At 39.1% G+C, this 27,634-nt stretch overlaps 1 protein-coding gene across 5 annotated transcripts in view; it reads left to right on the top strand.

Moving 5' to 3' along the window:
* SORCS1 (sortilin related VPS10 domain containing receptor 1) overlaps nucleotides 1-27,634 on the top strand; it is a 594,724-nt gene that overhangs the window by 312,743 nt on the left and 254,347 nt on the right. For all 5 annotated transcript variants that reach the window (XM_002821140.5, XM_003777633.4, XM_009245781.4 and 2 more), the window contains exon 3: nucleotides 16,693-16,792. In XM_002821140.5, coding sequence (XP_002821186.6) covers nucleotides 16,693-16,792 — 100 coding nt within the window. The remainder of the gene's footprint in view (nucleotides 1-16,692; nucleotides 16,793-27,634) is intronic.

The following is a 27,634-nucleotide window of genomic DNA, read 5'->3' as shown; positions in this document are numbered from 1 at the left end:
GTGCATCATGACCAAGTGGGGTTTATCCAAGATATGTAAAGCTGGTTTAATATTCAAAAATCAATTAATGTAATTATCACATCAACAGGCTAAATAAAATCACATAATATACCACTAGATGAGGGAAAATAACAAAACTTAATACCAATTCATGGTAAAAACTCTCAGCAACCTAGGAATAGAGGGAAATTTCTTTTTCTTTTCTTTTCTTTTTTTTTTTTTTTTTTTTTTTTGAGACAGAGTCTCGCTCTGTCACCAGGCTGGAGTGCAGTGGCGTGATCTCAGCTCACTGCAAACTCCACCTCCCAGGTTCAAGTGATTCTCCTGCCTCAGCCTCTTGAGTAGCTGGGACTACAGGCATGCAACACCACGCCCAGCTAATTTTTGTATTTTTAGTAGAGACGGGGTTTCACCATGTTGGCCAGGATAGTCTCGATCTCTTGACCTTGTGATGCGACTGCCTCGGCCTCCCAACGTGCTGGGATTACAGGTGTGAGCCACTGCACCCAGCTGAGGGAACTTTCTTAAATTGAGAAGAAACATCTACAAAATACCTTCAGCTAGCATTTTACTTAGTGGTGAGAAACTCAAAAGTTTTCCCACTAACATCGGAACAAGGCAAGAATATCTCCTCACCACTGTTTTTTTAGCTGGAAGTCCTAGCTAATACAATAAGACAAGAAAAGGTAATAAAAGTTATACAGATTGAAAAGGAAGAAATAAAACTATCTTTGTTGCAGAGACATAAGCATCTATGTATAAAATCTTAGAGAATCAACAACAATGAAAAAACTAATAAGTAATTGTAGCAAGATTGTAGAATATAAAGTTAATATACAAAAGTAATATACACTAGTAACAAGCAGAATTTGAAAATCAAAATGCATTACCATTTACATTAACATACCAAAAAAGAAAATAGACATAAATTTAACAACATATGCACGCAAGATCTGTATGAAGAAATCTATGAAGCTCTGATAAAAGATATTTAAAAACTAAGTAAATGAAGATATTCCATATCCATGGACAGAAAGACTCAATATTGCCAAGATGTCAGTTCTTCTCAACTTGATCTATAGATTCAACACAATCTCAATTAAAATGTAGCAAGTTATTTTGTGGATGTTGACAAATAATTCTAAAGTTTATATGGAGATGTAGGAGACCCAGAATAGTCAACTGAGTTAGTAAGGGAAGGAAACAAAAATGGAGCACTCACTACCTGACTTCAAGACTTACAATAAACATGTAGTAATCGGGAGAGTTTGTTATTGTGTGACGGAATAGATAGATAGATCAATGGAACAGAGTAGAGAGCCCAGACATAGAACAATATAAATATAGTCAACTGATCTTTGACAAAAGACCAAACCCATACAATGTGTAAAAGAAAGTCTTCTCAGCAAATGGTGCTGAAACAACTGGACACCCACAGGCAAAAATAAATACAAATAAAAGGAAGTTTGAACACAGACCTTACAGCCCTCACAAAAATTAACTCAAAATGTATAACAGACCTAAATGTAAAATGCAGAACTACAAAACTCCTAAAGATAACTAGGAGAAAACCTAAATGACCTTGGATGTGGTGATGACTTCTTACATACAAGACCAAAGTCACAATCTATGAAAAAAATGGATAATCCAGACTTCATTAAATTTTAAAGCTCTGAGAATGATAATACCAATAGAATGAGAAGACAAGCCACAGACTGGGAAAAAATTATAAAAGACCTATCTGATGAAGGCCTGTCATATACAATATACAAAGAAATTCAGTAAATGGTGTTGGAGAAACTGGACATTCACCTGCAAAAGAATGAAATTGTATCCTTGCTTTATATCATACATGAAAATCAATTAAAAATTGATTAAAAACTTAAACATAAGACCTGAAACCATGAAACAAACTCCTAGAAGAAAACATAGAAGAAAAGCTCCTCAATATTAGTCTTAGAAATGATTTTATTTTAATTTGACACCAAAAGCACAGACACCAAAAGCAAAATGTGGGAATATATTAATCAAAAAAGTTTCTGCACAGCAAAGGAAACAATCATCACAATATATAAGAAACTTACACAAGTAAATAGCAAAATTAAACAAAAAACCTGATTAAAAATGGGCAAAGGACCTGAATAGGCATTTTTCCATAGATGGCATACAAAAAGCCAATAGTATATGAAAAGATGTTCAACATCACTAATCATCAGGTAAATGCAAGTTAAAACCACAATGAAATATCACCTTACAACTATTAGGATGGTTTTTATCAAAATGTCAAAAGATAACAAGTGATGTGAAGAAAAGGGAACCCTTCTACACTTGTGGTGGGAGTGTAAATATGTAGCCACTATGGAAAACAAGATGGTGGCTCCTAAAAAATTAAATATGCTCCATATAGATCCAGCAGTTTTAGTCCTGGGTGCATATCCAAAGGAAATAAAATCACTATCTTGAGATAGCTGTACTTCAGTGTTCATTGCAACATTATTCACAGTAGCCAAGATATGGAAATAACCTAAGTGTTTGAGAAATCAATGGATAGAGAAAATGTATTATATATACAGTGGAATATGATTCAACCTTAAAAAAAGGAAATCTCGTCCGGGTGCAGTGGCTCACACCTGTAATCCCAGCACTTTGGGAGGCCAAGGTGGGCAGATCACGAGGTCAGGAGATGGAGACCATCCTGGCTAACACGGTGAAATCCCACCTCTACTAAAAATGCAAAAACAGAATTAGCTGGGCATGGTGGCAGACACCTGTAGTCCCAGCTACTTGGGAGACTGAGGCGGGAGAATGGCGTGAACCTGGGGGGTGGAGCTTGCAGTGAGCCAAGATCGCACCATTGCACTCCAGCGTGGGCGACAGAGTGAGACTCCGTCTCAAAAAAAAAAGGAAATCCTGCCTTTTACCACAACATGAATTAACTTGGAAAACATTATGCTAAGAGAAATAAGCCAGACATAGGAAGGCGAATGATGCATGATCTCACTTACATGTGGAATCTATAAAAGAGCCAGACTCATAGTAACAGAGAGTAGAGTGGTGGTTACTAGTGGCTGGGGGTTGGGAGAAAGTGGAAATATGAGTCAAAGCATAAAAACTTTTCACTATTGGATGAATAAGTTCAAGATACTTCATTTACAACATAGTAACTCTAGTTAATGCAATGCATATTTGAAATATGCTCCTAGAGAACTCAAGTGTTCTCACTGCATAAACACACAGACAGTTAATGTTTGAGGTAATGGACATATAATTAAGTAGATTGTGGTAATTATTTCAGAATGTATCCTATATGAAAACATTATATTGTATACCTTAAATACAATTACATTTGTCAATCATATCAGTAAATTGGGGAAATACACACACACATGCACATAACTCTTAAAACTCAACAGTAAGGGCCAGGCACAGTGGCTCATGCCTTGTAATCCCAGCACTTTGGGAGGCCGAGGTGGGCGGATCACCTGAGATCAGGAGTTCAAGACCAGCCTGGCCTACATGGTGAAATGCCGTCTCTACTAAAAATACAAAATTAGCCGGGCATGGTGACACATGCCTGTAATCCCAGCTACTCAGGAAGCAGAGGCAGGAGAATTGCTTGAAACCGGGAGGGGGAGGTTGCAGTGAGCTGAGATCGCACCATTGCACTCCAGCCTGGGAAACGAGTGAAACTCCATCTCAAAAAAACAAAAAGAAAACTCAACGTTAAGAAATTTATATTTAAAGCCATTTTTTAAAAATGACAAGGAGCCTGAACAGACATCTCATGAAAGAATAGGCCAGACACAATGGCTCACGCCTGTAATTCCAGCACTTTGGGAGGCCGAGGTGGGCAGATCACCTGAGGTCAGAAGTTCGAGACCAGCCTGGCCAACATGGCGAAACCCTGTCTCTACTAAAAATACAAAAATTAGCCGGGCCTGGTGGTGCACAAGGGTAATCCCAGCTATTCGGGACCCTGAGGCAGGAGAATCACTTGAACCTGGGAAATGGCGGTTGCAGTGAGCCAAGGTCACGCCATTGCACTCCACCTGGGTGACAAGGTGAGACTCTGTCTCAAAAAACAAAAATAAATAAAATGATAAAATAATAACATATACAGATGTCCAGTAAGCATATAAAATATGTTAAACCTCGTATGTCTTTAGGGAATTACAAATAAAAAAAATGATACACTGCTATACACCTATTAAAGTGGGCAAAATCTAAAACACTGAGAACACCAAATGCCAACAAGGATGTGAAGCAACAGGAACTCTGATTCACTGCTGGTCAGAATGCAAAATGATACAGTCACTTTGGGAGACAGTTTGGCAGTTTCTTACAAAACAAATATACTCAATATACAGTCCAACAATCACATACCTTGATATTTATCCAAAGGAGTTGAAAACATGTTTACACAAAATTCTGCACATGGATGTTTATAGAAGTTTTATTTGTAATTGTCAAAACTTGGAAGCAACTGAGATTTACTGAGATCAGCAGGTGACTGGAAACTATGGTGCACCCAGACAATGGGACATTATTCAGCACTTAGAAAAAAAGCTATCAAGCCATGAAAAGGCATGGAGGAAGCTGAGATTTATATCACTAAGTGAAAGAAGCCAATCTGAACAGGCTAGATGCTGTATGATTTCAACTACAGGCATACCTCAGATACTGTAGATTTGATTCCAGACAACTGCAATAAACCGAATATCACAATAAAGCAAGTGAATGAATTTTTGGTTTCTCAGTGCATATAAAAGTTATGTTTATATTATACTACAGTCTATTAAGTGTGTAATAGCATTATGTCTAGAAAAACAATGTGTGTGTGTGTGTGTGTGTATGTGTATTTTATTGAAATGGAGTCTCGCTCTGTCGCCCAGGCTGGAGTGCAATAGTGTGATCTTGGCTCATTTCAACCTCCACCTCCTGAGTTCAGGCAGTTCTCCCACCTCAGCCTCCCGAGTAGCTGGGATTACAGGCGCATGCCACCACACCAGGCTAATTTTTGTATTTTTAGTAGAGATGGGGTTTCACCATGTTGCCCAGCTGGTCTCAAACTCCTGACCTCAAGTGATCTGCCCTCCTCAGCCTCCCAAAGTGCTGGCATTACAGGCGTGAGCCACTGCACCTGGCCACCAATGTACATATCTTAATTAAAAATATTTTATGGCTGGGCAGGGTGGCTCATGCCTGTAATGCCAACACTTTTGGAGGCCGAGGCAGGCGGATCATGAGGTCAGGAGATCTAGACCATCTTGGCCAACGTGGTGAAACTCCGTCTCTATTAAAATGCAAAAAATTAGCGGGGCATGGTGGCGCACGCCTGTAGTCCCAGCTACTCAGGAGGCTGAGGTAGGGGACTCACTTGAACCTGGGAGGTGCAGGTTGCAGTGAACCAAGATCATGCCACTGCACTCCAGCCTGGCGACAGAGGAAGACTCCATCCAAAAAAAAAAAAAAAATATATATATATATAATATAACTAAAAAATGTGAATTATTATCTGAGCCTTCAGTGAATTATAATCTTTTTGCTGGTGGAGGGTCTTGCCTTGATATTGATGACTGCTGACTAATCACAGTGGTGTTTGCGGAAGATTAAGGTGGCTCGGCAATTTCTTATAATAAGGTAACAATAAAGTTTCCTACATGAATCGACTGTTCCTTTCATGAAAAATTTCTCTGTAGCATGCAATACTGTTTTGATATCATTGTACACATGGTAGGGCTTCTTTGAAAATTGGAGTTCATTCTCTCACATCCTGCCATTACTTTATCAACTAAGTTTATTTAATATTCTAAATTCTTTGTTCTCATTTCAACAATGTTTACACCACATTCACCAGGAATAGATTCCATTTCAGGAAGCCACATTCTTTGCTTATCCATAAGAAGCAACTCCTCATTGGTTCAAGTTTGATCATGAGATTACAGCAATTCACTCACATCTTCAAGCTCCACTTTTAATTGTTTTGTTATGGTCACCACATGTACAGTTACTTTCTCCACTTAAGTCTCAAACCCCTCAAAGTCATCCATGAGTAATGGAATTAAGTTCTTCCAAGTTCCTGTGAATGTTGGTATTTTCATCTCCTCCCATAAATCATGAATGTTCTTAATGGCTTCTAGAATGGTGAATCCCTTCCAAAATAAATCCCTTCAATTTATTTTGCCCCCAGATCTGTCAGAGGAATCACTATCTATGGAAGCTGTAGCCTTACAAAGTGTATTTCTTAAATAATACTACTTAAAAATTAAAATTACTCCTTGATCCATGGACTACAGAATGGATGTTGTGTTAGCAGGCATGAAAACAACATCCATTTCCTTGTACATCTCCATCAGAGTTCATGGATGACTAGGTACATTATCAGTGAGCAGTCATATTTTGAAAGGAATCTTTTTATCTGAGCAATAGGTCTCAATAATGGGCTTAAAATATCCAGTAAGCCATACTGTAAACAGATGTGCTGTCATTCAGACTTCATTGCTGCATGTATAGAGCACAGGGAGAATAGATTTAGGATAATTCTTATGGACTCCAGGATTTTCAGAAAGAATAAAGAGCATTGACTTCAACTGAAAGTCACCAATTGCATTAGCCCCCAACAAGAAAGTCAGCTTGTCCCTCAAAGCTCTGAAGCCAGCATTGACTACTTCTCTCTAGCTTTGAAATTCTAATGGAATTATCTTTTGATTGGATGTTGTTTCCTCTACAGTGAGCATCTGTTGTTTACTGTAGCCACCTTCATCAATGATCTTAGCTAGATTTTCTGTATAACCCGATGCAGTGTATCAGCACTTGCTGCTTCACTTTGCACTTACCCGTTATAGAGAAGGCTTTTTTCCTTAAACCTCGTGAACCAAATTCTGCTAGCTTGAAACTTTTCTTTCACAGCTTCTTCACCTCTTGGCCTTTATAGAGTTAAGGAAAATTATGGCCTTGCTCTGGATTATGTTTTGGGCTTAAGGAAATGTTGTAGCTGGTTTGATCTTCTAGCCAGACCACTAAAACTTTCTCCATATGCAATAAACCTGTTTGACTTTCTTATTCTTGTGTTCAGTGGAGTAACACCTTTAATTTTCTTCAACAACTTTTTCTTTGCAGTCACAGCGTCACTAACTGTTTGACAAGAGGCCCAGCTTTTGCCCTGTCTTGCCTTTTGACATGTCTTCCTCACCAAGTTTAATCATTTCTAGCTTTTTATTTAATGTGAGAGATGTGCAGCTCCCCCTTTCACTTGAACACTTAGAAGACATTGCAGAGTTATTCATTGGCCTAATTTCAATATCATTTATCTCAGGCAACAGGGAGGCCTGAGGGGGTGGGAGGAAAGAGAAGGAGGGAGAAAGGGGTAGTGGATGGCTGGTTGGTGGAGCAGTCAAAACACACATAATATTTATTGATTAAATTTGCCATCTTACATGGGCATGGTTCAGGGCACCCCAAAATGATTATAATAGAAACATCAAGGATCACTGATCACAGATCACCATAACAGATATAATAATAACGGAAAAGTTTGAAATATTGCAAGAACTACCAAAATGTAGCACAGAGACATGAAGTGAGCACATGCTATTGGAAAAATGGTGCCAATAGACTTGCTTCCTGCAAGATGCCACAAAATTCCAATTTGTAAAAAATGTAATATTTGCAAAGTAAAATAAAGTGAAGTGCAATAAAACAAGGTATGCCTATATATGACATTCTAGAAAGGGCAAAACTATGGAGAGGGCAAATAGATCAGTGGTTACTATGGGTTAGGGGAATAAGAAGAATGAATAGGAAGAGGACCAAGCATTTTCGACCTAGTGAAACTATTCTCTATGATGTCAAGTGGTGGATACATGTCATTATGCATTTGTCAGAACCCATGGAATGTATAACACCAAGAATGTACCCTAATGTAAACTGTGGACTTTGGGTGATCATTATGCTTCGTTATAGGTTCTTTGATTGTAACAAACGTAACACTCTGAAGGAGGATATTGATAATAGGGGAAGCTATGCATGTGTAGGGATGGGCTATATGAGAACTACTTATTTTCCACTCTGTTTTGCTGTGGACCTGAAACTGCTCTAAAAACCAAGATTATTAATTCAAAAAAAGTAGAGGGCATAGAACCTAGTCACCACCCTAGTGTCCCTTCTTTCCACACAGCTGATTGTATCTTCTAACAGCAGGGGCTATTGTAGCCAAAAGCCCTTGCCAAATCATATGAGCTTCTCAATTTTTATTTCATGGAAGTCCACTGATTAACACAAGAAAAGCAAGCATCCATCAGGCTAGCAAGAAGTCAAAAGCAAATAGTGCCTACTGTGCCCAGGGCGCTGTTCTGAGTGCTAGGAAGACATCTGTGAACAAAACAGACATCAGCCCTGTTTCCATGGAGAAAGACACAATAAAAATAAGTAAAAATCTATCAGATGGGGATAAATATTGTGAACAGAAAATAAGGGCACCTAGGAAGTGCAGAGTGTGCTGAGGGGTGGGTGAGGGAGGCTGTCACTTCATACAACATGAGCATTGTTCAGAAAGCAATAAGACAGTTATCTATTAGGTATCTGGGAAAAAAGCTTTCCAAGTGAAGGGACAAGGCTGGAATGTGAGTGGAGTGGGGAGGAGGCAGAGAAAAGAGAGGGACTGGGTATCAGGCAGCTAACAATTATGTTGCAATCCTATTAGGTGACAATTGGAATGCAAATTATACATGAAATTCTGTGGAGTACTGAGAGATTTATTTGCTGTAGAAACCAGGGCACTGACTGCCTACTAGATAGTGATGTTATTGGGGGGTCTCAGTTACCCCAAAGGGAGCTTTTTCCTGTTTGGTGTTGCAAAAGCCAATACACAAAACTGAAAGTGAGTGTCAAGTAGTGCTGTCTTTATTCAATCATCATGGAATTGGAGAAGTGGGAACATAGCTCATAAATTAATTTCCCAGCTCCTGAGAACCAGGCACTTACAAATACAGGGTATCTTTAACATAGGGGGTTGAGTTGAAGAGCAAGGGGAGGAATATTTATGCTTTTCTTTTGAAGGGACTGAGACTTTCCTGGAATCAAGGAGCTGCCTCTTTTCTATTTTTTCTTGGTCTCCTCCAGTCATTGTCATGGTGACTGTCAACTGTCATGATACTGGTGGGAGTGTCATTCAGCATGGAAATTGGATTATAATGAAGCTAGAAGTTCTTCAGAGGTTGAGTAAGCTGCAGTTGTGGATTTTGCTAACTTCAGCTGGCTTATTTCTAAGAAGGAACTCCTGACCACAGACATCTTGTTTGCTAAAAATAAGCAGAGTTAAAGCTGACTAGGAATCTAGTTTTGACATATTGGCATTGCACTGGGCAACATAAGTGGGCTAGGAGTCCAACTAAGTCGTGTAGGCACTGCAATGGGTAACAGTGAATGACTGATTCCAGTTGTGTTTTGCTTCAAGAACTTGCTTTTTCTGTTAGACTGAGATATTTTGCTAATCTTAATGAGGCATCATCAAGTCATTAACTGGTTGAGCCCAATCACTTTGTGCATATTTTCAGCCTTCACAGGAGTCAGGCTGGATCAGATAAAGGATATACCTTCTTTTCCTCATAAATCCTTTTGAGAGTTTCTGCTTATACTTTTCTTTTTTAATTTAATCAATTTTCCCTGGCAGGTCTGCCTTTTAATAGGTATAAAGAAAAGCCAGGCTTTGGTCTACACCATATACAACCTCAAAGAGTTTTAGTTAATGTTTCTTTTACTAAAAAATGCTCAACTAGGTTTTCTGAATACATCTCCTTAACTGCAAATTTCTCCCGGTGGCTTTTGACAGAGGCACGGCAGTATGGAGTTAAGGATGCCGGCCAGTGCGCACTCAGCACCTCCCAAGATATTTTTTTTTTTTTTGAGACCTAGTCTCGCTCTGTCGCCCATGGAGTGCGGTGCTGCAATCTCGGCTCACTGCAAGCTCCGCCTCCCGGGCTCGTGCCAATCTCCTGCCTCAGCCTCCCGAGTAGCTGGGACTACAGGCGCCTGCCACCACACCCAGCTAATTTTTTGTATTTTTAGTAGAGACGGGGTTTCACCGTGTTAGCCAGGATGGTCTCGATCTCCTGACCTCGTGATCCGCCCGCCTCGGCCTCCCAAAGTGCTGGGATTACAGGCGTGAGCCATCATGCCCGGTGCACCTCCCAAGTTCTTTAGTCTTAAGCAGGCTGGTTACACTTTTTAGTCTTCCTTATTTGTAACGTGATATTAATATCAGTGTCCATCTCATAGGATTCTGCATGTGAAGAGCTCAGATAACATTGTATGTACTCAAGGAGCATTCATTGTTATGATGTTATCTGTTAGGATTTTATTTTATTTTATTTTATTTATTTATTTATTTATTTTTTTAAGATGGAGTCTCGCTCTTGTTGCCCAGGCTAGAGTGCAGTGGCACAATCTCAGCTGACCGCAACCTCCGCCTTCCGGGTTCAAGCGATTCTCCTGCCTCAGCCTCCTGAGTAGCTGGGATTACAGGCATGAGCCACCACGTTCGGTTGATTTAGTATTTTTAGTAGAGATGGGGCTTCTCCATGTTGGTCAGGTTGGCCTCGAACTCCCGACCTCAGTTGATCCACCCACCTCGGCCTCCCAAAGTGCTGGGATTACAGACATGAGCCATCACACCCGGCTTCTGTTAGGATTTTTAAGCATAATGGTCTATTCAGCAATGGAATTCTGACATAATTATTATAGAAGCAGAGTGTGGAATCTTTAATTCTTATATTCCAGTTCTTACCATTAACTCTGTGATCCAAGTACCACGTAGAACTACTAGCACATATCCTTCAAGATATGATAGACAAAATTATGCTACATTTTTAAAATGTTGTAATTGCTTTATGAATATCTTTTCTTCTAAGCAACCTAACTCAAAATTATTTTCAGTGATTGGGGTTTTCCTTGAGAGTTCGCATTATACGTTTTAGTAAGTATTGAGCAAAGAACACCAAAAACAATCAAGAAAAAAATGTCAGAAAATGAGTAACAAAAGCCATCATTTATAGTTTGCTTCTGTGCCAATCATTGTGCTTATGGGTTAATTTAGATTACAATGATTCTGTGTTTATTTAGGATCCCATTTGATGGCATAAGATTATAATGAAGGAAATCCAGTCACACATTGCATTTCTGCAACTCCTGTGGAAACTAGCTGTATCCTATACTGATCCTTTTTCCAAGCGTGATAGGAGATTTTGCCACCTCAAAAAGATCATAACCTCTTGGAAGGCAGTTGGGATGCCTCAGATGGTGGTTTCTGAACTCCGCAGAGCAACTTATTTCAGCTCTATGTATATAGTAAATACTTAAATAGAGACATACTTTCAAATGTTCTAAAAGCCACTAAGATATATTTGTAAAAACAGTAGTGTAAGGATTAAAGATCAAAAGCAGAAGAAAGTAAGCCTTAATTTAATCACTTGCATATATTTATTTTCATAGAATGCTTATTTTGTTAAGCTTTTAGCTTCTACTGGCACAGTGTAGGTGTTGACAGAAGCTCTCTTTTTCATTTATAGATAAGTCAACCTGTAAACAAAGCCTGAAAATAAAAATGCTTGCTTTGAAATGATTTTTTAAAAATGGTACAAGTGAAGAATTCAAGGCTGCATATGTCGCATCTTAATTATGGCTATTTAAGATACACATTTTAAGATCCTTTCCTTTTTTTGTTTTTTGTTTTTCTATTACAACAGTAGTCACTTTATGGTTAGTACAGGCTGGCATTTCTGTTTGCAATTTTCATTTAAGATACTTTTATAGTTCCTCTTTCTTGCGAAATTAAGATCCATACCTTTCTTTTTCTTTCTTTGTCTTTGATCTTATGCTTCCCCAAGTGTGTTGCTCAGAACACTAATCTCATTAGATATCCCTCAAGAATGGATCCTATCATCAAATATGTTTGGAAAATGTCACATGAAATATGCTTTTAAGAGGTTCAATGTATATTAGAATAATATAGTTTGTGAAAAGTTATGGAGTAAAGGAACATTAAATGTTGCCTAATCACATATTTCTTAATACTTTTTGTTCTTGGAAAATATCCTCTCCCATACCTAGGGATGATAGTTAAAATATTTAACCAGCACATCGGCTCACCAGCCAGTCTGCTGCCCAACCTCTTTGTTGGGCAAAAAGCATCCTCTGCTCTTTTGGAGCTCATGTCCATAGGAGACTACAGCTCCCATGAATGTGCAACTAGAACTGGAAGCATCTCTTAGCTGTGAATCAGGACTGACAGATGGGCACTACAAATTGCCTTCCATGGCCGGGCACGGTAGCTCACGCCTGTAATCCCAGCACTTTGGGAGGCTGAGGCGGGTGAATCACAAGGTCAGGAGATCGAGACAATCCTGGCTAACATGGTGAATAACACGTCTCTACTAAAAATACAAAACATTAGCTGGGTGTGGTGGCAGGCGCCTGTAGTCCCAGCTACTCGGGATGCTGAGGCAGGAGAACGGCGTGAACCCGGGAGGTGGAGCTTGCAGTGAGCCGAGATTGTGCCACTGCACTCCAGCCTGGGTGACAGAGTGAGACTCCTTCTCAAAAAATAATAATAATAATAATAACAAAAGAAAGAAATTGTCTTCCATGATGCAGTGCCAACCCAAGGTCACTGTGTCCCCCACTGGGGAGCAGCCTGATTGGCAAAGGCATGGACAGATCAGCACAGGTGTGTTGGTCTTGGTGCTGGAGCAAGTTTTTTGAGGATCTCTGCTGTGCCAGGCCTCAATCTTTTGATTGCTAGACTGTGAGGAAACTTGAGAGGCCCCTGAGTGAGAGACCATAGGTGATAAGGCTCAGAGGAACAACTACGCAGAGAACTTGGTGCAGTAACTATTTATCAACTGGTTTGAAAGTATTTACTATTTTTACTTCTGTACCACCATACCAATGTACACCAGCTGATTGTTGGTTCTACCGATGAAAGTTGTCAACACTCTATCTAATTCTAGTTCTTTGGGAGACCCTTGGACACCCGCTAATCTATGCCACTTGGATGTGTGAAAATGTGTCATTTTCTCTCTATCAATTGCTTATTACAAAGCCATGATGTTTAAATATGCAATTCTGCTCGAGTGGAGAATTATCAAAATTTGGGTTAACTTTTGAGCTTTGTAAAATCAAGAAACAAGAGATGACACCAAAAAATAATGATAGATACCTTGAGGGATCTGGATTGGTGGATGAATTATGTTACAATAAGATAAAAATGTCCAATAACATAGTGTAAGCTTTCTGAAAAAAACGTTGCTAATGTAAATCTGACTAAGTCACTCTATTGCCAACTTGTCACATTGGGATTAGAGTTTAATACGCACCCACTCACCCACCCACACAAACACACACACATGCAAATAAGGATGATTGTATGTAGCATCCTTATAATATAATCCTCATTTGCCTTTCTATTGCTTGTTTTTTTAAATGTAAAAATATTCATCGAGTAGCTCAGGGATCAAGTTAATAGAAATTATAAGAAACTCGTCACACTATAGACTAGTTCATACTTTTTTAGTCTCTTTTTTCATTATTCCACTAGGAAAATTGAACCATTCTCTCATCTCTCATGTAGTCTTACTGATTTCCACCTATCATCAGGCTAAATTTATTAATGTAGAAGTATTTACACGTTTCATTCTTCTCCCACCATCGCCCGCCCCCAGGTAGATTTTGCATCTGTTTTTTTTGTTCTGGAACTTGTGAGTATTGTTCAGAATAATGAATAGAAAAAAACTGTACAATAAAAGGAGGCAGAGTAAGGCTAGCAAGATGCGGGAGACACACAAGAAAGAGAATGTTGACTCAGGAGGTTAAGATAAGAATGGAAAAAAAGACAAAACACCATGAGTGGACTAGGGGCCGGGTGCCTTGGCTCACGCCTGTAATCCCAACACTTCGAGAGGATGAGGCGGGTGGATCACCTAAGGTCAGGAGTTCAAGGCCAGCCTGACCAACATGGTGAAACCCCATTTCTACTAAAAATACAAAAATTAGCTGGATGTGATGATGTGTGCCTGTAATCCCAGCTACTTGGGAGGCTGAGGCAGGAGAATCGCTTGAACCCAGAAGGCGGAGGTTGCCGTGAGCCGAGATCACCCAACTGCACTCCGGCCTGGGTGACAGAATGAGACTCCATCTCGAAAAAGAAAAAAAAAAAAAAAGTGGACTGGGCTAGGAAAGAAATCTTAGATATTTCTTAGAGAATACCAGGGAATTCCCTCAAATAAGCTATGAATTTTGGAGAAAAAGATAGGTTTGGAAGGAAGATGTTAAGAAGTTTTGTTGTGATTCATTAATAAGATATCCTGTGAAATAGTTCTGGAATGCTCCTCAAATATTCTTGACTATCAAGCTAATGTGTGTTTGATTATAGTAGTGCAGAGACTGGTACTGAAATAAGCCAGGTATATATTTTTGTTACAAAGGTAACATCTAGTCTGTGATGCTCTAATTTTGTTTCCTAAACTTACCCATTTTCAAGGTTCATAGTTCTTTCAAGAAGTTTTGAGTAGTACTTTGTTCCTCAGTGATTAGGAATGGCATCTAAATCCTTTAAAGTGCTGACTGTTTTCTGTTTGCCATCTATGTATAAATTTTAGAAAGAAATATCTTGAATCTCCAGCCAGAATAAATCCTTAATTCCTAGCTCCAGGATCACTTTTATGCAGCTTTCTTGCTCCAGTGGTTGGTCCACGGTATATAGTGAATGGATGGTAGTGAGGTTGTTAACACACAATTCTGCTTAGTCGTTATGGCCTATAGGAATTTGTAACCTTTACCAGTTTCAGAAATTAATTAAGATGATTACAATTTTTGTGTTTTTCTAATTAAATCAACTTTAATTTCTAAGCATTGTTAACTCATATCTCTATCTTTGCACTTAACATATTCTAAATTTTTTTTATATTTCTTTCTTTCAAATAAAATTGTGACATACTTGAGAGTAGACGCTGTGTGCTATGTCCTTGCAGTTAGCAACACTGTCTGATACGTCTTAGGAGCACTACAAATGTGAATGAATGAATGAATGAATTTTATCAACAATCTCCTAAGAAAAGCTGAGAGGAAATTTTATATCTTTTTATGTCTATCTCCTTTTTATTTATTTATTTATTTATTTTTTTTTGCGATGGAGTCTTGCTCTGGACAAGACTCCACCCAGGCTGGAGTGCAGTGGCACGATCTTGGCTCACTGCAACCTCCACCTCCCGGGTTTAATCAGTTCTCCTGCCTTGGCCTCCCGAGTAGCTGGGATTATAAACACCTGCCACCATGCTTGGCTAATTTTTGTATTTTTAGTAGAGACAGGGTTTCACTATGTTGGCCAGGCTGGTCTCAAACTCCTGACCTCGTGACCTGCCCGCCTCAGCCTCCCAAAGTGCTGAGATTACAGATGTGAGCCACTGTGCCTGGCCTTTTTTGGTTGTGAAACAGAGTCTTGCTCTGTGGTCCAGGCTGGAGTGCAGTGGTGTGATCTCGGCTCACTACAACCTCCGCCTCCTGGTTTCAAGTGATTCTTGTGCCTCAGCCTCCCAAGTAGCTCGGACTACAGGCGTGTGCCATCAGGCCAGGCTAATTTTTGTATTTTTGATAGAGAAGGAGTTTCACAATGTTGGCCAGGCTGGTCTCGAATTCCTGACCTCAAGTGGATTCACCCGTCTTGGTTTCCCAAAGTGGTGGTATTACAGGTGTGAGCCACTGTGCCCAGCCCTGTATTCTTTAAATTATTTTTTTAAAAAAAAGGAAAAAAAAAAAAAGCTCAGGTATAATGAAAGCAGCATGGGGCTTAGGCTAAAATACCTGAATTCAATTTCTAGCTGTCCATTTATCAGGGAATTTTTTAAATTTCTTTGAACAAGTCACTGAAGTTCAGCCATTTTCATCAAAGACAGATAATAATCCCTACTGTACATAGTTGTCATGATGATATAATAAGATTAAAATTCTGAAATAGAGTAGACCTTCATAGAGAAGGCAATTAAAAGCAATTTATTTAATCTGAGTGAATAATTTATTGACCAATGGCTAAAGTTGAGAGGCTCTATAGGAAAAACAGAGTCAGTGTCGAGAAGTCACGTCCTCCTGACTCAGGATTGCTTAACACTGGAAAAGGCTAGGGAGTATGAAATTCATGAAATCTCACTTATTATTGAGACATTTTCTTGCTCTTAAATAATAAGAAAAGACTGACTGACCTTTGAAGGGACTGGCCTACCATATATTCCCTGACTCATGAAAGAAAACACAATTTGTAGATAAATCGGGAGAACCTGCTTTTCTACTGTGCCAAACATAAAAGTTTGGAAATGTCATATCTGACTAAAAACTCTTTAATTCTTTGATCAAATCAAGGGACACCCTCATCTCTTAATCTTTTTAAATTAACCACATTCTTTATGCAATGTGCGTACATTAAGGAGCAATAGAGAGATGGAGTTTTAATTTTTACCAATTCAATTTAAATGCAAATTTTAACCACTCACATGATGTTACTGTGTACATAATTAAGCATCATTATATACTACATGAATCATTGAGAAACCTCCTGAGAGCCATTCTACTATGTAAAGCATGCATTATACTGACATCAGCCAAATGACGTATACTTCTGTCCTCATTAATGCTCTTTTTGAATTATAGGTCAACCGATTATGGAACAACCTATGAGAAGCTGAATGATAAAGTTGGTTTGAAAACCATTTTGAGCTATCTCTATGTGTGTCCTACCAACAAGCGTAAGGTAAGAAATGTATATTCAGCATGCTACTCATTCATGATGTGACTTCTGTCTTGGTTGGCTAACCGCTCTAGCTATCTAAAAATCCATTACAGTTAAGCTGGGATTAGAAATGTAAAGATGGGTTGATGGATGTTAAGGTTGTAAAACGTTTGACACATCATAATTTTCAGATCAGCAGCTGTGAATGTAAGAGGGCGAGGGATAGGTAGATCATTACCATTTCCAAAAGGCAGCTACAAAGAATGAGTCTTGTTGGGTGGATGCTGCTGACTCTCTAGTAAGAGTTCTGACCAGTCAATCACAAGAGTCAGAATGAGTCTTGACAGCAGAAAAGATGGATTTTCATCTGATGTCCCAGTTTTTCCTTGACATGGAACAAATAGATTAACTAGAATTTAAGTGAATGCATTGTCCTACAGCACATAGGAAGTTTCATTTTTAAAGTTTGTTCAGTCTGCACACATGTCAGGATGAATGCAATGCATTTAACAGAATAGAGTAGCTTGGAAAGAGTGATAAGATTAGTCCCTTCTGAGCATGGATCTTAGCTTCAAGAAGCCTTGGAGATCATCATATACAACACTGTTATTTTACCAGTAAGAAAACTGAGATTCAGAGGAAAGAAATAGTTTGTGCCCATTGCAGAGTTATGGCCATAATTAGGACTAGAATTAAGGCGTCTTGGTTAGCAGTCATACTTTTTCCACTATGTCATACGTCTCCTATTAAGAGAGCTTATCTACTCCTCAGATACGTCATTTTTTAGAAAGAAAATATTGCTTTTAAATGAGAAAGACATTTATTTGTCCCAGAAGGAGAGTGGTATTACATCTATACCTTCGTTTTTGTAAACTTGCATTATCAAATTTTGAATTCTGACATACAATTGCTAAGTAGTACATAGGTTACATGAGCTAATAGTATTAATCAGGAAATAGAAATGTGTCATTCATTAACATACCCTAAACCATAATGTGTTATGAAGGTAGCACTGATGTCTATGTTCTCATCTCAGATTTTTCATTAGCTACTGTTAGTGACCTTGGGTAGGGTCTGCATTTTGCCATCTGGACCATGGAAGGTGATGAAAATATCTCTTAAGCAATCATTCTCAATTCTGGCTGCATGTCAAAAGGTACACTCTCAATTCTAGCCGCATGTCAAAAATGGTCCCCAAATGTGCAAGCTCTAGCCCCACCACTGTTGCTCTGGATTAGGGCTCAGGTAACTTTGATAAAGCTCCCCAGATGCTTCTGATAGGTATCTAGGATTAAGAACCACTAATATAAAGTGTAATGTTTACTCTGACTGTAAGCATTTCAAGTTCTTCAGTAGAAGCAGCATAACTTTTCAGTTGAGCATAGACTCTGGAGTAAGAAGAAGAGAGAAAACCCAGCTAAACTGATTACCAAGTATATAAGCATGGTGACTTACTTAATCTCTCCAAGCACAGTTGGATTCAGTTTAAAAGGGGGACAGTTATAGTACCTACCTCATGCGGGAAGTTTTAAGGATTATATGAAATTAGGCATTTCAAGTGCTTAGCACAGAATAGTAAAATCTTAATTAATGTTTTCTCTTCACTTCATTATTTTTTCTTCCTGCAGTGTCCAGCAGAACTTTATGATCGAAATTTTCTTCTAAGCTCTCCTGTACTTTAGACATTAACAGTTTATGGCTTTTGAGTATTTGAAATATGGCTAGTGTTACTGAGTAATTGGATTTTAAATTTCATTTAATTTTAATTAATTTAAATTGATATAGCCGTGTGTGGCTGATGGCCACAGTACCACACAACCAATAATGTCAGCCTCACAAATTTAGGACTATACCCAAACATTCCTATCTTCCCTTTACTGTCTGGTTACTTCATCAACAATTATGTTTAAACAATTTTGATCTGCTGTATGCAGTCCCAAATTAAGGAACTGAACTTATATCTTTTATTTTTACGATGAAATTTAGTTGTTTGTTGGCTTTGTATTGATTTTTACAGTCTCTCTTGATTTTTCTTCTAGTTCACATTTTTAGCAAATTTAATTTAACAGTCAACAAACTGTATGCTAGGCAATGTGCTATGCACTGTAGGATATAAAGAGAAATAAGCCAGCAACTCATCCTCAGAGGTCCTATATTCTAGTACTAAATGTGGCATGACGTTTTGTAATTGAAAGATCCCTGAACTAAGATTCAGAAATCTAAGTCCCTGCCTTGAATCTACTTCCACCTAACAAGTGACTCTGGGTGAATCATTTACATTTTCTCCATTTGTAAAGTAATATAGGAAAATGGAAGAAATTTATGCCTGGAAGAGACCTCAGAGTAATCAATGATAGTCTCTGTTTCATTGATGCTGTTAGAGAGAAACATGAAAAAAAAAAAAGATGCCAAATATCAAATCTGACTATAGGTTTTTCTGTAGCTGCAGAATATATGGTGATGATCCAGAAACTCCAGGATTGTTTTCAGGAGCAGGACTTAAGGAGTGAGATGCTCAAGTCCAGATATAGCTGCTAATACTGGAAGGGAAGCAGAGAGGTAATAACGCAGCAAAGAGCCTAACCATCAAATCCACTCAAGTCAATATACCATGAATCAGGCTGCATAATTAGTCCATAGTTATCTGAAGGACGTTTAAAAGGGCATTCAGCCATGGGCATTTTACTCTTCTTAAGACTTGACACAACCTAGTTCTACAAAAAGAGAAGTCCCTGTGCATGACTATGAGGGAATGGCTTTCTCTGGGACTGTTACCCTTCAGAGCAGAGGTGGTTCTGAGCTGTTTAAATCACAATGTTATGAGTGAACCTAAAGGAAGGAATCTTTTCCTCTATAGATAGATGAGACCTTCATGGTCACTTTCTGAGATGCTGATAGATTTAAGAAATATTGGAGGACGATGAAGGTCTTAACAATGGTACAGAAATCAATAAAGTTGACATCGCAGTATATTTGTGCACAGTTTTTCTACTTATGAGGTGAATTTATCACCATGAAATATGTACTCCGCCCACCCAAAGGACATATTTGAATCAAAGAGATAGTACTTGCACAACATTTTAAAGTGTGAATATATTTTCTCCAATCAATGAGAATTTATGTTAAAACAAAAAGAAGAAAGAAATTTCAGGCTCTGTTAATTATGCAGAACAAAGGCAGTGCTCACATTTGCTCCAATTCTTCTAGGACTTAAGCTATCCTCCAGTGAAAAGGGCAGACTCCTTTAAAAAGTTGTATTAATTCTCTCAGGTCTCCGGGGTGCTATCTAGCAAGTCAAAATCTTTTGTACCAGATACTTCTCTCTGCTTTTCACACTAGTGGGAGCAACTGGAATAAAACTGACAACATCAGGGTAACTCTCTGCATTCCCCGAAACCTGTTTTGCCTTCACATTCTTATAGCTATTTTTAGCCGTTTGTGCAGACAAGAGCAGTTCTTCAATCATCATGTTGGAAACAGCAGGCTTCATGCCTTGCCTTTGCAGGCAGCTTGTTAGGGGCACTACCGGGGATCAGAGTCCAGAATAAAGCAGGATCTTATTTACAGTTTAAATTAATGATCATCCATCGGCTGTTTCCCTGCAAGCCTGCTGTAAATTACAGCAGCTTTCCTTGGCTAGGTCTTTTACAGTAAAAACTGTAATCTCAACATATGTCAGTGTAAGAAATCTTGACTAAGAGATAGAAAGAGGGGTCCTAGGTATTAGCCTAGATTGTTCATACTCTCTTTCAAGGGAAACCTGCATCTAGCCACTGATATATGAGGTTGGCCCAGAAGAAAAGGCTGAGTGGTCCCAGTGCCAGAGGAGAGGCAGGCTGGCTATCTGTCACCATGTCTCAGAGGGAGAGCAGTTCCCCCCACCCCAGTTCGTGATAAATCCCAAGGCTTGTTTGTGTCAGCAGAGGTTTATTGGTCACATACAGTCTGCTATAAGAAAAGATGATTTAACCTGTACCGGAAAGGAACAGCTGGGATGCAGAAGGTGATGGGAAAAACTAATACAAATGTAGCAAAGAAAAAAAAAAAACTTGGCTGGGCGCAGTGGCTCACACCTGTAATCCCAGCACTTTGGGAGGCTGAGGCGGGTGAATCACGAGGTCAGGAGATTGAGACCATCCTGGGTAACATGGTGAAACCCCGTCTCTACTAAAAATACAAAAGAATTAGCCAGGCGTGGTGGTGGGTGCCTGTAGTCCCAGCTACTCGGGAGGCTGAGGCAGTAGAATGGCGTGAACCTGGGAGACGGAGGTTGCAGTGAGCTGAGATTGCGCCACTGCACTCCAGCCTGGGCGACAGAGCGAGACTCGGTCTCAAAAAAAAAAAAAAAAAAAAAAGTTGAAATCTCAATTTCACTCTCAAATTCTCTGAGTTGATGTGTATTCTGCCTAAAAAGAAAACTTCTATATACTCTGTGTGTCTTTATCAGCCATACCTTTCCCATCACCCCCAACTAACCTGAGCTGTTCTCCCTTCACAAGGATCATGTAACATCTTTAAGGATTAAAGAACATAAAACCCCTAGTGGAATTCACCGGGGAATAAAAGAAAAAAAAAGTGTTTTGTTTTGCTTTTTTACTTGGAAAAGCCAATTCTTGTAGTTCTTTTATCCTTGTGGTCTCAGCACACTATATTCTAGCAAAGAAAAAACGTAGACAGTATTTGTTCTTTATGTTTTCTGCACCCCCTTCACATTCCAGTTTTTTCTCATTTCTGTGTTATCACCACTTAATTTACATCATTCCTGCTGAGAGACTCTTCCAAGACTTTCATTCTATAAAGAGGACCCTAGCTCCTCAGAATACATTGGTCATTCCTACGGGTCTCTTGGTACATACCAGCATTAAACACTGTGTTTTCTCCAGATGTTTAAGTTTTAATTACCCTATTGTATGTGGTACTTTCTAAATAAGGGTTTGATTATTGACTTCTTGTCTCTTTATATCTGAGCATGCTTAATTCCTCTTGTCATTTGGTTGAGTAGTTTGTGTATCATGTATGTGACTTTTTTTTTTTTTTTTTTTGAGATGAAGTCTCACTCTGTTGCCCAGGCTGGAGTGCAGTGGCACAATCTCGGCTCACTGCAAACTCCGCCTCCTGGGTTCAAAAAATTCTCTGCCTCTGCCTCCCTAGCAGCTGGGATTATAGGCATCTACCACCACACCCAGCTAATTTTCATATTTTTAGTAGAGATGGGGTTTTACCATCTTGGCCAGCCTGGTCTTGAACTCCTGACCTCATGATCCACCTGCCTCATCCTCCCAAAGTGCTGGGATTATAGGTGTGAGCCACCACACCCGGCCTTTTTTTTTTTTTTTTTTTTTTTTTTTGAGATGGAGTCTTGCTGTTTTGCCCAGGCCGGAGTACAGTGGCACAACTGCAACCTCTACCTCCTGGGTTGAAGCGATCCTCCTGCCTCAGCCTCCTGAGTAGCTGGGACTAAAGGCATGCACCACCACACCCGGCTAATTTTTGTATTTTTGGTAGAGACGGGGTTTCACCGTGTTAGCCAGGCTGGTCTGGAACTCCTGACCCCAGGTGATCCACCCGCCTCGGCCTCCCAAAGTGCTGGGATTACAAGCATGAGCCACCACGCCAGGCCCATGTATGTGACTTTTGAGGACAGCAAAGAGGAATGGTTGATAGGATCCACCACCTTCTCTTAGGAAGAATCATGTATCATTGAATCTGAATCTAAAAGATTTTGGGGATATTAAAATTCTGCTCTTTTCTTTAACAGATATGGAAACTGAGTCCCAGAGAGTTTAGTGACTTGTCTGAAGTTACATGCAGCTGGGGAATGATAAGCTAAGATCATTAGACCTTGAAAGTAAACCTTAAATGCCACCTCTTCCATAAAATTTAATCAATTTCCCTAATGAGACTTGCTCACTCCCTCTTATCTCCAAGACATCTGTTTTCTTTTTTCTAGCACTTTACTCTCACTTCTGATTATAGTTGTTTTTGACCATGTCCAATCTTCCCTTTAGAATGCGAAGTCCTAGATGGCATAAAGTGCCTTAATCAGTTATGTATTCTTTAACGTGCTGAGCATAGGATTTTAGTATACAGTAGGTGTCCAATACATGACTGAGTATTTGAATTGAACTTTGGTTCGCTTTTGGACTCCTAGGCTGAAACTTAAATGAAATGCTCTGTGAAATCAGCTTTGACTCCTTTATTTCCTCTAACTATAAATTTAATTATTTCAAGTGAGTAAACAAGAACAGTAAAGAATCTCTGTAGGTTTTAGTCATTTGTAGGTCATAATGTATAATTTTGTCTGTTCTAACCAAGAAGAACATGATTAATATTTAAAATGCCAGGACTTTGCGTAGCACTCACTTGACATTATCTAGCGAGGCCAAGAGGAGCTAGCGTATTGTATAGTACATCAAAGGGGGTGCATGACATTCCCTTGGCGGACAAGCAACACTTGCTCATTCCACCCTAACCCTTTCATCTGTCCCTTTGTACACAAGATCATCCATTTGCCTCTAATCTTTTAAAAAAGAATGTATGTTTCATTCATAAAGAAATGGGCCAGGTGCGGTGGCTTACACCTGTAATCCCACCACTTTGAGAGGTCGAGGTGGGTGGATCACCCGAGGTCGGGAGTTTGAGACCAGCCTGGCCAATATGCTGAAACCCTGTCTCTACTAAAAATACAAAAAATTAGCCAGGTGCGGTGGCAGGTGCCTGTAATCCTAGCTACTTGGGAGACTGAGGCGGGAGAATCACTTGAACCTGTGGGGTGGAGGTTGCGGTGAGCCGAGATCGTACCACTGCACTCCAGCCTGGGCACAACAGAGCAAGACTCTGAAAAAAAAAAAAAAAAAGCCACGCATGAATTCAGAGACATAGTGGAAGTGGCATTTTCCAAACTTCAATAAAAGTGACTTGTAGTAAGTAAATCCTTACTTCCCTACACTTAACCTGAGGAATGATGGCCAAAGGGAAAGGTCCTCTCCTTTGATCCTTTTTTGGGTACCGCTGAGTGTTTATACTGTTTCATTCCATGAAGCATTGTTCTGTTTTCTTCTTGAGCATTAAAAATATAAAATCCAAGAAAGCATGCTGCATCTGTCTTTTTACTTGGAGTGACTTTCCAACGGTAATCCCCTGGGTTTCAAATGAGCTACAGAATAATAAGTGCAGAATGCTGTCTTTGAAGCAGGGTTGGAATGCCAGGAGCAGTGCCCACTCCACAACCCCTTGTCACTCCAAGAAGTCCCTGCGGAAGCCTCTGGAACTCGTGGGCTCTTTGGAACACAGAGAAAAACAACACTGATCTAAGACACTCTTCTCTCTGTACACTGACCTATATCTGAAATTGCCATATATCCTATATTAGTTTATATAAATCAAAGCACCTATTATAACATTCATAAATTTAAAAATGCTAATAAAACTACACTCTTAAATTTTAATGCAATATATTACATTACACAGTAAGTACGTAGTTGATTTTTCTGGGATATTATCTGTGTCTATCTAACACTGATGTAGTAAAAAATAAATTAATTAATGATAAATCAGTTTCAGGCAGTAAATTCTGATCAATACATACATTCCAAAACTTACTTTTTCCTTCCTCCTATCTTTTCTTGTCTCCCATATCTGCTAATTTGCCTGGTTCTCAGAACTGATCAGGTTAACTGGTGGTTTACTGCTTTACTTCATGTGGCATTAAGTAGTACTAAGTACTTTTTTTTTTTTTTTTTTTTTTTTTTTTTTTTGAGATAGAGTCTTGCTCTGTCGCCCAGGCTGGAGTGCGGTGGCACGATCTCAGCTCACTGCAAGCTCCGCCTCCCAGGTTCACGCCATTCTCCTGCCTGAGCCTTCCGAGTAGCTGAGACTACAGGCGCCTGCCATCACGCCCGGCTAATTTTTTTGTATTTTTAGTAGAGACAGGGTTTCACAGTGTTAGCCAGGATGGTCTCGATCTCCTGACCTCGTGATCGGCCCGCCTCGGCCTCCCAGAGTGCTGGGATTATAGGCGTGAGCCACCATGCCCTGCCTAGTACAAAGTACTTTTTTGATAGAAAGAAGTTTCCTGATAAGAATTTCCTGCTTATTTGTTATTCTTCATCTGTAAGGTGTTATGTCTATCACATATAAGAAGCATCTAATGCATTACATATTAATCATGAATTGATGACTTTAAAAACTAAGTTATATCTGTATGATGATCAAGTTTATATGTTACTGACATTATAATTCAAAATTGTATTAGCTACATTTATGTATTTTTAAAAGATACAGGTATTTAGCTAGCTCAATAAATAGGTAGAAAGGTAATAGATAGGTCCACCTATAAATCTCTTCTAAGTTTATAATGCTTTTTTCATTAAAAAATAGAACTCTATCTTTTAGTTTTATACCTTTTTAACAAATGAAATTAATCAAGGTAATGATAGCCTAAATTACTCTCTAAATATTCTGAAGATTGATCTGGAAACTGCATGTTTTTTGTATCACTGAGTGGTTCTTGGAAAATAGGTTGCCTCTGTGGCCAAGTGATCAGAAATTCTCAAATGGAAGCTGACCATTCTTCAAGTAAGCATAATAGACTATCTGCGTAATCTTCTTTGAGAACAATTTGTTTTTAAAGTTAACTGTCTACTTATTTATTTATTTTTGTCTCATCATCTGTCCTTATTAGAGCTCATGTTCTCTGAGGTCTGGCTGGCCAAATATTAAGTGCCCATGCATTACCCTTTTATGAAGGTCAAATGCATTATTTCTGGTTGGTTCCAAGTTATGCTCTGCTGTGGAAAATGGTCAGAGGTCTTTTCAACATTCTGGTCTGTTTGCTTCCAGCGCACTCCCTGTGGTTTCTCAGGGGTTTCCATCATCTTGTGTTTGACATACTGTATCTAGAACATTTGTTTCTAGTGAATAGCCTGTGCTGCTCTTATGATGGATGGAGATGAATGCTGGCCGCTACAGGAAATTTGCGATATTTACTATGGTGGAGATGTTTCACTCCAATGTATCAGAACTGCCCCAAGCTTTCTCCTGGTGCTGTCATGAAAACAAAGTCAATGTGGATGAATCTTTAATAAAACCACTATTTCTCCCCTGGAGAAATTAAGACTGCACCACCAGCTTCAGGGGCTAAATTGTTTCTATTCAAACATTTCTTTTGCTGACCTGACCTTTCCCTTGACCAGATCTTCTTTTGATGGTTTTGCCCCTTTGTTCCTCAAAGCATCACTTCCCTATTTTACTGGGTCCTTGACCTCTAATGTGCTCTTGTTTTACAACCTTTCAAGTCAACTACTTAAATTAAGTTTTGCAGAACAAAAACTATAGCTTCTAGGTAACAAGTAGGCTTAGATGCTCATAGGTGAAAAGGCCTGCTGTATGGGATATATACGATATAACAGCTGGGAGAGAAAAATCTTTTCTTGGCTGGTTGGGGCAGTATGTGTGTTTGGGGAGTAGAATACTAAGTGTTGCCTTGATTGACGTCATCTGGCACCAGGAAATGAACATGCTTGTAGTGGGGAAAATGACAATGTGGATGAATCCAAAAAACAAAAGATATGTAAAAAATATCTGGAATACACAGCCTCTCACAGATAAGAGAAGAGGCATAGAAGGAAGGATACAGAGGTAAAGCCAAGAGAGAGAAGACGACAGAGATTACTATGAAGAATTTAAAGTAACAGAATAATGGGAGAATGCTAATACAAAGAGCACAATGAAGACAGAGGGTAGAAGAAAAAGAAATAATAAAATTGTCAATGTTTTCAGGAGTAGTAGTTTAGGAATCTCTTGAGATCTCTCAGAGAGAGGAGAGCTAATTTACCAGGAACTTATTAAGGCTTTCAGAGGGAGTACAATTTACCCTTATCTTTCTGTTCTTCCTGAGTGGTTTCAAAGGGGTAAAAGATGTTGATGGCTGTGGTTGAAATTGGTTTTGCCAGGAAGAAAAACACAATTATGACTCAAGTGTGGGGGTGTGGTAGGCCTAGATCTAGATTCTCCAGCTCCCCTGCAGCAGATTCAAATATCATCGCTGCTGCCCACACTTAATGGATTTTTGTCCTTTTAATGCTCTCTCTCTTAGCTACTCCCTCATACCTCTGTGCAATGATCTCTTGTATTTATATGTATACCTTGTATTTTCTGCACTCGTCACGTATACCAACTCAGCACCTATTTCCTGTCACTGCAGAGATACACTTTGTTATTTGAAGGTGGTCATTATGAATTTTTGCTCAGGGGCGTCATTAGTTATGGAACTGTATGTGATATAATGGACCCTGGAGCCAGGCGACCTGGTCTTATATTCCAGGTAAGCTACATACTAATTGTGTGCCCTTAGACAACATTTTATTTGTTGGTTTATTTGTTGTAAACCCCTGCATGACACAGTTTCCTCCTCTCCAAACTAAAAGATAATGATTGTGTCAACATCCTGAAGTAGTTATGGGAAATAAAGAGTCAAAACCAGCAAAGAACAGTGTCTGAGACCTAGCAAGCATTCAACAAATGTTAGTCTCATTGTTATTCTTCTTAACTGTTCCAAATTATATGGCCATGCCTTATGCTGTCTTTTGTCAACTCAACCAGAAGGTATTAAATGCCTATTTTGTTCCAGATCTTTTTTAAGAATTGGGAAATAGAAATATAAGACGTTGTTCTTGCTCTTAATGATTGCACAGTCTGGTCAAGGAGATGAATGTATAAACAATCTCTTATAGCACAGTACTTATGTATCATGATAGCTATGTACATAGAACTCTATCTTTGGAGACTAGGAAGGTTTCACAGAGATGCAAATATTTGTCAAAGGAGAAGGGGAAAGGAAGATGAAAACAGTCTTTCAGTGTA

This window comes from Pongo abelii, chromosome 8 (assembly GCF_028885655.2).
Source record: "Pongo abelii isolate AG06213 chromosome 8, NHGRI_mPonAbe1-v2.0_pri, whole genome shotgun sequence".
NCBI lineage: Eukaryota > Metazoa > Chordata > Mammalia > Primates > Hominidae > Pongo > Pongo abelii.
The sequence above is the reverse complement of the archived record's forward strand: the minus strand, read 5'-3'. Positions and strand labels throughout refer to the sequence as shown.